This window comes from Callospermophilus lateralis, chromosome 5 (assembly GCF_048772815.1).
Source record: "Callospermophilus lateralis isolate mCalLat2 chromosome 5, mCalLat2.hap1, whole genome shotgun sequence".
Classification (NCBI taxonomy): Eukaryota; Metazoa; Chordata; class Mammalia; order Rodentia; family Sciuridae; genus Callospermophilus; species Callospermophilus lateralis.
In genome coordinates, this window is record NC_135309.1 from 148,473,473 (window position 1) to 148,486,301 (window position 12,829).

The 12,829-nt window shown below is 32.6% G+C and overlaps 1 protein-coding gene across 3 annotated transcripts in view; it reads right to left on the reverse strand.

Annotated features, from left to right (window-relative positions):
- Positions 1-12,829, reverse strand: part of Rictor (RPTOR independent companion of MTOR complex 2) — a 114,595-nt gene that overhangs the window by 62,609 nt on the left and 39,157 nt on the right. For all 3 annotated transcript variants that reach the window (XR_013091449.2, XM_076857402.2, XM_076857401.2), the window contains exon 3: positions 11,073-11,170. Coding sequence is in view for 2 of the 3 variants with exons in the window: in XM_076857402.2 (XP_076713517.2) it covers positions 11,073-11,170 (98 nt within the window). In the remaining variant the exon portion in view is untranslated. The remainder of the gene's footprint in view (positions 1-11,072; positions 11,171-12,829) is intronic.

A 12,829-nucleotide genomic window follows, 5' to 3' on the forward strand; every position in this document is an offset into this window, starting at 1 on the left:
GTTTATAGCAGCACATATTTACATAATTATTATTTACATAATTCACTACAATCAAATTATGTAAACAGCTCAGGTGCCTGTTAATACATGAATGACACCATGAAGTTTTATTTAGTAGCTATAAAGAGGAATGGAATTTAGGCATTTGCTGATAAATGGATGAATCTGGAGAACACTATGCTAAATGAAACAAGCCAGGCTCAGAAAGTTAAGAGTCCTATGTTTTCTCTCTTGCGTGGAAGCTAGAGCAAAATAAGGGGATAAAAACAGGGTTGGAAAATCCCATGAAAATATAAGAAAGATGAAGGAGGAGAGAAGGGAGATGAGCAAAGGGAGGAAATGCAGAACAAAATCAACAAAATGATATCATGTACATATACGAATATACCACAGTGAATTCCCCATTTATGTATATCTATAAAACACCAATTCAAATAAGGAAATAAATAAATAGAAGGAAGATAAGTAGAGGAAGAGGAACCAGGGGAGAAAAGAGGGGAAAGAAAGAGGAAGTACTAGAGACCAAAATGAAGCAAATTATATTCCATTCATGTTTGATTATGTCCAAATAAACCCCTGCTAGTATGTGTAACAAAAATGCACTAATAAAAATTGGAAAGGGGTATATATCCCCCAAAGATAAACTTAAAATAACCTTTTTTACTCTAAACTTTTTATATTTGGATTCATCAGGGCTTAGTGCTGCGGAAAGGCATGTGTGTCCAAAAAATGTACATAAGCCCAAGGTACTTTGGAAGGATATTCTAACAGGACAATGGAAAGGTCCTGACCCAGTGATTGTCTGGAGTCGGGGGTATGTTTGTGTGTTTCCACAGGGAGAACAGCAGCTAATTTGGATTCCAGAGAGATTAACTAAAGCAATTTCTACAGACCAAAAAAAAGATGATTTGGCTCAAATGCATAACAGCTGATATTCAAAACTCCATTTTGGCTATTCTTACATCTGCGACAGTGATTCTCCCACACCTGGTGGCTAATGAATAATGAACACCATTAAGGCCTATTTCAAATGTAAGAAACCTTGGGGCTTACTTGTGGGAATACCTTCAGACTCATATGCAAGTTACAGGAAGAAGGATGGGATATCCAAAGAAGAGTCAAACCCAGGTGGTAACCAGGATGCCTTTTTTCAATATCTATTTTATTATTGCCTTTTCCCACATCATGAAGTTTTATTTTATTTTTTGAGCTCATACAGACCTAGGTTAATGTTTTTCTGATCAGTTCTATTTTTTGACTATGGAGTTTTTAAACATTACAATGGAGATTTCACCTGTGAAAAGCTACAAGGCCTTTACTATACATTCTGTACATTATCTCTTCAAACTTATGTCTATTTATTCTCTTACAGTAATTCAATTATAATGTATGTCAGATCTTTCCATGTATACCACAAATCTCTAAATTCTCTATTTTATTCTTTTTTCTCTTATCTCAATACTTCGGCTGAATATTTCTGCTGATCTGAATTTTGATGTGTTTATATTATCCTTATCTAATAAGTTTTTTCTTAATGAAATTTTAATTCTAGAAAATATATTATTCTCCTCTTGAATTTTCATTTAATGTTAGACTGTCCAATATTCTTAGGAAAATATTAAACTTTTGTCTATTTTCTCGTTTCCTTGATTTACTTGACATATTAATTACAGCTCTGAAAATGTTATTCTTATTAACTATTTTTCTCTTTTTCTCTAGTCAGGTAATCAGTCCTGTCCTTTGGTGGCTTCTTTGACGTCTGCTCATATCCCAAACTTGCAGATTCCCGACAATGTTATCTTTCACTAAATACAGTCAGCCTTCTCTCCGTTAGGCCACTGTACAGCGCTGAGTCAAAGTTAGGTGGTTATTCTGGTTAGACTTAGTTGAACTGCTTTTTCCTTGCCCCCTAAGGTTTCAACTGAAAGCTTGTTGGTAAGAGACTTTGTCTTACCAACAAATTTAATTTTTGTCTTACAAATATACTAAAAGCTCTACCCTTGATTTTCAAAGATTTTTCTGCTTAGGTTTTCAGTTTCCCTTTCTAGGCAGCCAGTATTCATGCAAAAAATGTAGTGCAGGAGAATCTTCTTATGCTTGATGTATCTTATGTCTTCACCAAAATCTCTGGGCTTTTTTTGTTTGTTTGTTTGTTTTCAGTAATAATAATCCTATGTCTAATGCTATTAAGCCACAGTTTCCTGCCCTTATTCCATATCAGGAAGTATTCCCTGAGTATAAACTGTTGGAAAATGAAACTCACTTTTGAAGATTCTCTCTTTTCTGAAATTTTGACTCCTGTACTTCTTGTCCCCTGCCTGTACAGTTCTCTGCTGCTTTCAAATAGGTTTTCTTAGTAGTTTTCATTGAGAGCGCTGGTCTAATCTAGATTCTCACTTGTATATATAGTTTTATATATACATAGGTATGAGTTTTAAACTTTGATTTTAAAAGTTACATAAAACTTTCTCAAGTTATATACTGGGGCTAAATGAAACAGATTAAAGAGTAGTTAAACCATTTAACACTGTAGATGTAGAGAAATCTCCAAAGTGGTATTAATTCTGCTTCAGTATGAAGTTAGAAAAATCATAACCATATAAAAAAGTGGTCATCAAATTTAATAATATAAGTTCATAACACTTAGAAAACTTCCTAACTTCTTTAGAGGGCAAAACAAAAACAAAAACAATAAAATAACAACAAAAGAAAGAGAGAGAGAGAGAGAGAGAAAGAAAGAAAGAAAGAAAGAAAGAAAGAAAGAAAGAAAGAAAGAAAGAAAGAGAGAGAGAAAGAAAAATATTCCAAGTAGAATAGAGCTGAGGGCAGGAATAGAATACCTGCTCTCATGTATGGCAATACTGCAGATATTGCTTACCAATATTCCTATAAAACCCTTAAAATTTTAAAATACAAACAAAGTATATTCACTTTCCAAAGGGCATGACTTTTTTTGGTCTCATTTTTATTGTTTGATGCACCATGTTGCAAGTACTTAAAAACTGAAAAGAATAAGAACTTTTTATACATACATGTTGACTTAAAACCATAATACAAAATCTTCTAAGTTTTAAAACCAGAATAAAAAATTTCTATAATTTTTATACCACTAAAAATCCATTTGCACACCTAAAATTGTAAGTAATGTAATAAACAAAAATATTTGCAAGAAGCATGATAGTCAAAAAGTTAAGGCTTATATATATGTTTTCTAAGGCTATAGACTGGGTGGCTTAAAAAACATAAATTTACTTCCTTGTGATTCTGGAGGCCAGAAGTCCAAGATCAAAGTGATGGCAGGGTTTTTTTTCTTTGGTAAGACTCTCCTTGACTTGTAACTGGCCATTTTTTAAAATGTATCTTCCCATGGTCTTTTCCCATGGTGTTTGTCTGTGTCCTAATCTCATCTTGGAAGGACACCTGATATACTGGATTAGGCCTACCTATATTCCCTCATTTTTCCTTAATTATCTTTCTTGAGAGCCTTATCTCCAAATATAATCACATTCTGAGGTAATGGGAGTTAGGACTTCAAGCATTTGGGAGAAACACAATTCAGTCCACAGCATTCCATCCTCTCCTGGAAATTAATACAAATAACTTATAATGTAAAGGGTTCAAACAAACCAGGGAAAGAATTCTAAGTACCCAAAAGAAGATCAGGAAAAGAAAATACGCAAGAAATTTACTGAGGAAATTAAATGGACAAATAAACAAAATACATTCATGTTTCCTAAATCCTGAATTGAATAAATAAAAAATTCCATTTAGAATAAAACTATTATTCTAAATTCCATAGAGAAAAATAGCTTATCAAAGTAGAAAAAAATCATTTAAAAATGATTGTACCAGATAAAATACATTGCAAAATACAATGTGATTATAAACCAAAAATATTTTGTAAAATACATTAGAAAAATGCACCAGGAGCAGAACACACTTTTGGAGATTTATATTAGCAAAATAATACAAAATACATAAATAGTGAGTTCAAACACAAGATGCTTATGCCATTATTTACAAATAGTAAAGAACTGGAAACAATATTCATAAAGGAGGAAACATACACAATCTATTAATGTTATGTAATTTATAATAATGAGGGAAACTGTAATACTCTGCTTAGTGAGAAAAATTTTCTAAAAATAAATTTTTTAAAAACACCTAAAAAATTCTATACATAAAAATTACTTAAAAACAAAAAGGAAAGTGAAATCATATAGATACTTATATGGTTTAGATATAAGGCATCATCCAAAAGCTCAATGGTAGAGTTTAGCAGTGATATGATTGGGTTATGAAAACCTAAACCTAACCAGTGCATTAATCCACTCTATGGATTGACTGGGAAGAAACTAAAGTCAGGTAAGGTGTACCTAGAGGAAGTAGATCACTGGAGGCAGAGTACCCACTTTCTCTACTTTCTGATTGCTCTCCACACCCTTCCATCATGATGTTCTACCTTACCTCTGACCCAGAGCTATGGATTTGGCCATCTATGGACTGAGACCTCTGAAACTATAAGTCAAACAAACTTTTCCTCCTGTTTCATCAGGAGGAAAATTGCTCACCAGGTCTTTTGGTCACAGCAACAAAAAAATCTGATTAAAATAATGCTATCATTTGGAGGTTAAATATTGCCCCAAAACTTGTGTCAAAGTCTTGGTTCCCTGTAGGACCTACTGGGAAATAATGGAATCTTTAGGAGTTAGGGCCTAATGAGCAGTCCTTAGGGACTTGCCCTCAAAGGGATTCTGGGATCCTCTTCCCTTTTGGTCCCTGGTTCACGATTTAAGTGGTTTATGCTCAACCATGTACTCCCACTATTATGTGCAGCCTTGCCAAAAATGGGGCCAATAATAATCAAAACTCTGCACCAAAATAAACATTTTCTCTTTATAAGTAATTGTGTCTGGTACTTTTTTTATAGCAAACAAAAGCTAACACAATAGGTAATTTATTTACATTATTTTTCTCCTTCTTCCTTTTTTTTTTTTTTTTTTTTTTTTGTAGTAGGGATAGAATCCAGAGGCACTTTACCACTGAGCTACACCCCAACCCTTTATGTTTTGTTTTTTAAAAATTTGAGACAGGATCTCATAAGTTGCTGAGGCTAATACTGAACTTGCTATTCTCCTGCCTCAGCCTCCCAAGTTGCTGGAATTACAGGCATGTGCCACCATGCCCAACTAGGTAATGTATTTTCCTCTTTGCACTATTCTGGATTTTATACATGTTCAAAATGAAGACATATTACTACACAATCTAGGTAAAGTGAGATATATGTGGTATTCATAAATAATAACATAAGTCACTGTTAATCTCAAACCTTAGAAAGCAGGTAGCATTTTTATAAGCCAAGACAATTGAGGCATAGAGATATTAATATAACTTCCCAAGGCCATAAAGCTAATTCAGTAGTGGAATCAGGAACCAGACCAAACCAATCGAAGCCCAGAGCTCACTGTAAAAAGTATTAGTATAATTTTGTATTGAAATTCTTTGCACAGAGGGTAGGGAGAGTAGAAATAAAACAAACAAACTGAATATAATCATCTCATCACAAAAAATGGAAGAGTCTAGAGAACTGCACTCTACCTATATATACATAAATAAGTGAAGCTAAGCAATATTTTCTCCTGAATAACCAGTTTAAAAATGCCATACAAAATAGCCTATTTCAAAGAATTAAAACAAAAAAAACCTACACTTTTACTGAAAAATAATTTAATATTTATCCATTTGATAGTTCCCTGGTATTATAGATTATTGGTATTCTAATATTATCACTGTGTAGTAGCAAATAGAAATAGAAAAAGAAAATAAAGGTTTCTTTTCATGGTGCAATGATTACTTTAACCTAATTCTTCTCCCCTGTGGGTACAAGGAATCAAACCAAGGGGTACTTTACCACTGAGCTACCTCCCCAGAATTTTTTATTTTTTGAGAAAGGGTTTTACTAAGTTGCTGAGACTGTCCTTGAACTGGTGATGTTCCTGCCTAATAGTTAGGACTACAGGCATATGACACCATACCTAGCTAAACTGTGGATATATCGTAATTTTAATGGAAAAATTAATGATTCCTAGAATTTCTTTATATCAACATGAAATTTTGTGCTTTTAAAGTGGGGAAGATGTTTCATTATCTATGATTTACACCTATCAACTCAATTTCTGAAGAAGCAATATATCCATTCTTCTGCTACAGTGGGAATAAATGAAAATATTGCTTTTAAATTAAATGAGCTTTTTAGGTATAAACTAAATGTTCTATGTGTAAATAAATTCACATATATCAAGAAAAAGAAATAAGAGAAGTGTTAGCATTTTAAATTCTGGATTATTAAAGAAATATACTTGCAGTATTAGAGTCATCAAGAGTTCTCATATAAGTTTCAAAATATGAGGAATAATTATTTTACTACAAAATTTTTGTGGCAACTTACTCACAACCTTATCATCTCCTAATTTATATAACCAAGCCCTAAAATACCAATCAATGTAAAGCTATTTTCCTCAATGTAAAGAAATAGTGGAAGAATACTGAGTTGGAGAATTTAAACTATGGGGATCTATCTCATCCTGCCTCTATAACTGACTAAATTAGTAATTAATCTTCAACCATCAGCAGTTTCTTCATTACTGTCTTAGCCATTACTAGTAACATTCTGTCTCCTGTGTTAATGTCATTAAACTATAACTGCCTCCCAATCACACAAGTTATTATATACAATAAATTAATGATTAACTACATTTAGATATTATTAAAGACCTTAGCAAATGTAAGCATTAGCATTATAGTTGGCACATGAAATGCTAAATTACTATTTATCACATTCTCACTGAGGCAAGGACCCAGCATGTCATTCGCTTTTTAAATTGGTTTTATAGGATCAGAGTACATATACAAGATGCTATAAGAGATATACTCTCCTTTTTAAGACTAAAAATTGTAAAGATGATATATCTTAGTCATATGGAAAGTATTTATGTGAGAATTAAGTCAACAAAAAAGCAGAAATGAGAATTGAAAAGACAATATAATTGATGATGACAATTGTAATATAGCTTAAATGTAGAGCACTTATCTAGTATGCACAAGGTCCTACATTAAATCCCCAGCACCACAAAAAACAAATGAGAATATAATTGATGTTTCCAGTGCCTGGTTCTTTTGCTTGAAACTAGGACCCAACATTTGGTTTTCCTAATTATATGGGAAAATAACTTCATTTTACTCCAATTAAGATGAATTAGGTTTACTGAATTTGTTATTTGTGAAATTAAACATTCAATATCATCAGAAATTCAAAATTATTTTATGAAGGTAGCATTTTTAATTTAAATATAAGCAAAACAAGTACTATATCACAAATATTATTTTTAAATGGGGCAAAAGGCTAAGAATATGGCTCTGTGGTAGAGCACTTGCCTACTATATACAAAGCTATGGGCTTATCCCTACCACCACAAAAAATAAAATAAAATGGAGTAAAGGTTTTGATAACATGTCATTGGTTTGCCAAAAAGAAATCCATGCCCATCATCAGTGAATGAATTTGTTTTTATTATAATTAATCTACATGGTGCTATTATACAAACAGTAAAATAATCGTAAGAGGTTCTCAACAGTATTATATTCTGAAAAAGTTAGAACTGTAAATCATTTCTAGATAACAGAATTTTTCCTGCAGTACTTATTAAAATGACCAACTTTTAAAAGGTATTGAGTAGTTTTTAATGTTTTTTCAATTTTACTGATATTGCTCCAAAACTGAAATAAAAAGTTCCCTAAAATAAGCAACAGAGAATAAGCCAAACAAAAAAAGTATTATCACATATATTAAAATTCCATGGCATATTTTTAGAAAGCAATTTAAATACATAAAAGCCAATTTTAAAAAGTAGATTGATATGTACAGAAAAGGAAAGCATTCTATGGTATATTGAGAAAAGCAAGCTACAAATCAATATGCACACATACTTATATATAACACATATACCTTTATATATAAATACTTATAAGATAGCATGTTCTCGTCTATAAAAATGGTAAATACATGAGTAAATGGTAAATAAAGTGAGCACTACAAAAAACACTTCATTTTGTTTATTTCACTTAATTCTCACAAACCAGTGAAACACAAACACATCTACACCTCTATCAATATGTATCTATCTACACACACACACACACACACACACACACACACACACACAATCTATCTAACTACATTCACTCCTATTTATGTGTATTTATATCAGAAAAGGATAAGTACCTACTAATAGTTACCTCTGGAAAATGGTATTTTTTGGAGTGGGAAAGAGGGTGGGAAAAGATGTGAGGGAGAACTTTCACTTTTAGTATAAATTCTGCTGTAGCACTTTTTTATGTTTAGCTTCTACTTCACTTAAAAAAAAAACAGCAAAATAAACATTCCTTTGGAGCTTTTACCACAAAAACAGGAAAAAATAACTTTTATAATATAAACAAGAAAAAACATTTTCATCTTTGAAAATTAGAATTTTAGATTATGAGCATGCTGTCAGTTTTAAAAACAGAATTCTAAAATTATATTCATCAGCAGTCTGCTATACACATTACTTTATCTAGTGAAATGATGTCAGAAAGCAAGCATGGTGTGTGACATTCACATGATTAAAGGATCACATCACTAGCTGCCTCTCCTCATACCTTAAAAGGAAGTTTTAGAAATAAAGTTCACCCTATACAACATTTTAGCATCACTGGTCTACTTAAGTAACTTAACACTAACAGCTAGGGTTATACTTAATAACAAAATAAATAATAGTGAACACAAAAGCTCATATTTAAAGGCAGGGGATATAGCTCAGTTGGTAGAGTGCTTGCCTCGCATACGCAAGGCCCTGAGTCAATCCCCACACCAAAAAAAAAAAAAAAAAAAAGTGTAAAGTCTTCTCAATCTGATACAATTTAACAGCTATTATATAACAAGCTTTGGGGTATAAAGTAATGTGACTAGAAAAGTATAACATATTTCTTGTGTTTGAGAAACTAAGTTTAAAGCGATCGTAACCTATAACAAATATCATAGGGGACAGTGACCAAATAACCCCACTAGCCTCCTGGAATTGTCATTATTTTTTTCTTATTCTATAAAGCTATTTTTGGATTTCTGAGAATTTCTAAATTTTACTCAATGACGGAATGAACTTACAGATTTTATAGGAATAACAACTCAATAAATATTTATAAACCTAGGTCTCTAAGAAAATAAAATTTAGAGACATAATTAAATTCAATAAATGTTTTGTGCTAAATCAGTGAATAATTTTTATAATAAAATCTATAGACATTTATTTACAGCATGGTTCTTAACTAGGGGAAATTCTGTCCCCTAGGGAGCATTTGACAACACATAGAGGTGTTTTTGTTTGCTACAACTGGTAGGTATGTCTTGAGGAAGGAACTACTGGTATACAGAATATATATATAATAGCAGGATATCAGGCCAGGGATACTGCTAAACACCCTACAATGCAAGAACAACTTCCCCAAATAAATAATTATCTGGCCCAACATGTCAAAAGTACTGACATTAAAGATAACCCTGATTTACTTTAACATCTTATCAATCTGCAACTCAGACTATTAAACAGCCTTACTTTCTTTGAGTTCACTAAAAAAACAAGAGAAGTGGCAAAAAGTACAAATCAAAACAAAAAAACAAACTGCAGGTTGAAATACATTGCTATGAAGCATATCTTACGTGTCAGGCACTACACAAAGACTTCAACTCTAAGGACAAAACATCTCGAAGTAAAGAAATCATCCCATGATTTGCCTTGCTAGTTAGTCAGAGATGGGCTGCAAGTCTCCATCTGTTTGATCTAACGCTCATGTTTTTCCCATTACATCATTAAGCAGCCCAAAGAAATTTTAATCTAGTCTAAAGTTCACAAATGTTATTCATGGGACAGCCTCTCTAACCTCATCTCAGGGTATAGTCCCTTTTAGTGTAGACAATTACTAATAAGGTTGGCTATCTGGTTGTTAAATCCATAGATGATTTAAGATCATAAATAAAAAAGCTGCTACTAACTGGCATCACAGCCAAAGGAAAATATGAAAATTATTTTGTTAAAAAAAAGTACGAAATACACAAATGTGTAGTGCCTTCATTATAGAAATCACTGTATTCTCTACAGTGGCTCAGTGATAGAGAACTTGCCTAGCATGTGCAAGACCCTGGGTTGAATCCCCAACACTGCAAACAACCAAACAAAACATAAAGTGGCACAATGCACTAAGGTAAAAAGAAAGAAAACTGAGAAAGAAGGGAACAGACAGAGAAGAAAGAGAAATGGGATAGAGAATGGTGAAGAAGGGGAGAGAGAAAATGAAATGAGTTAGAGAAGAAAGAGAAATGGGATAATACAGAATGGTGAAGAAGGGGAGAGAGAAAATGAAATGAGTTAAAAAGAAATTGAGAGAATAAAAAGGAAAAAGGGAGCTGGGTATAGGGGTGAACACCTGTAATCCCAGCTACTTAGGAGGCTGAGGCAGGAGAATCAGCATCACAAATTTGAGGCCCAGTCTAGGCCTGTCTCAAAATAAAAAAATTAAAAGGACTGGGGAGTGTAGTTCAGTGGTAAAGTGTCCCTGCAATCCCCAATACTGGGTGCAAGATTGGGGCGGGGACTGGATTGTAGACTTGGTAGTCATTTTTTTTCTGAATAATATTTTTTATATCAAGCATAAATTTTTATTATTAAAATACATTTTATAATTTAAAAATACACGACATCCAGGTGTGGTGAAATGTACTTAAGAGTCCCAGCAACTCAGGAGCCTGAGGTAGGAGATCACTTGAGCCCTGGAGCTCAACACCAATTTAAATGACATAGTGAAACCACATCTCAAAACAAAAACCACACGAAAAAAAATCCATGAGAAGAAATGGAGAAAAACACTAACATTAAGTGAATATACAAGAACTTTTTAATGATGATTAGGAAACATCTAGTGCTAGGATGGTAAGGAACAAACAATTTTATATGGTAATAATAAAGATTCAAGTTACTTACCTTAGTAAAGTTATTCAGATGGCCTAGCTTTCTCATATTTGATACTCCTTGCAATTTGGCCACATTTTGGAGTATTTCCCTTAAGTTATCAGAAGGTTCTAGAACAAAAGGACAATTTAACATAATTTTATAAATATTTTCCTCATCAAACATCAAGACATGCAGTATTAAAACTTCATAAAGTTTGCTCAAAATAAATTCACTTAGTAGACTTGAAATACCATAGTATGTGCAAAACCTTGCATTGAATCCCCAACATGACATCAATTACCTTCACATTTCTATTCTGCTCTTACTTAATGTCCAATTCTGTATATCACCTGGAATTATGCAACCAAAAAATCATAAATCTCAACACAGTAGTCTTTCTTGCTACTATGTGGCAAAAGGGATCAAATATGCTGTTCTGTTTGGATCAATCAAAAGACATTAGCCATCAAGCAGCCCAGAACAATGATTTCCAAAAAAAATGACAGAAACATAAGTGTGCCCTACAACTACATCAGCTCACTGCCTTAAGAGAGTTTCCAGGTCCTTGTACCAAGTGGAAAAACCTAAGCAAACTCTCTTGAGTTAAAGAAACAGAGCTAAGAGTTTCAGAACAAGAATTACTGGAGGAAAAAAGCACTGTCTATAAAGAAAACTCTGTCGATCTAGCAAGGAGCCCTGTGAGTATTCAGTAGAATGATCACTGATACTTGTGAGGAAATTACCCAAGGCTAGGGAAAGAATAACTCAAAAGAATTAAAAGGGAAAAAAACTGAGTAATCACTTAGGTCAAGAAATAATAACTCTTACAGCCAGATTGAAAACCTCATGGGGCATTAAATGAGTATTTAGAGAAGACTTGACTCAGTGCAGAACAATTAGACTAAATATTTCTTTGATCCCACCTACCAAATCTTAAAAAGTAAAACAGTAAAGAATCCAACTGCTTCCAAATAACTAAACTGTGTTTAGGACCAAAGCTTAAGATTTTTAAGAACAATAAGAACAAAAAATGTTAAAGACTAACTTTATAATGTTTAGTGTTCACCTGAAAATTACCAGGTATGTTAAGAAGCAAAAAGTAGAATGAAAGCCTATCACTGAATGAGAACAGATTCCATTAAATACAATTATAAGAGATCATGAACAGGTAAATGTTAGTATTTTGTAATACCATTTTGATATAAATTTTATCTGTTTGAAAAATTGAGGGAGAAAATTATAAGTAAGCCAATGATGTTAAATAATTCAATTATATTTGAGAAGTTGATAAGATTTTAAAACAACATTTAAGGTAATTTAAGACCTATGGTAGTTTGCAAAGGCAAGATTAAGAATCATTAAAGAGCCAGGCACGGTGGCACATGTCTGTAATCCCAGAGGCTTTGGAGGCTGAGGCAAGAGGATTACAACTTCAAATCTAGCCTTAGCAAGACCCTAAGCAACTTACAAGACCCCATTTCAAAATAAAAAATAAAAAATGGCTGGGCATGTGTCTCAGTGGTTTAATCCCTGGTACCAACAAAAAGAGTCATTAAAGGCAGTGGGCAACTCTTCTAGTAGACATATATAACCTAAACATTTCACATCAATTTAACAAAACACTGTCAAGCACCAAACAAAATCTTTTACTACTGTGCTAATATGGTTACTCATTTCTAATGATCTCACAGAACTAATAGTTAAGAGGAGATATATTCCTCACAAATTTTTTTTTTATCTTTCAATTACTGCCTATTTCCTGGATACAAAATGATCACAGACCCTTT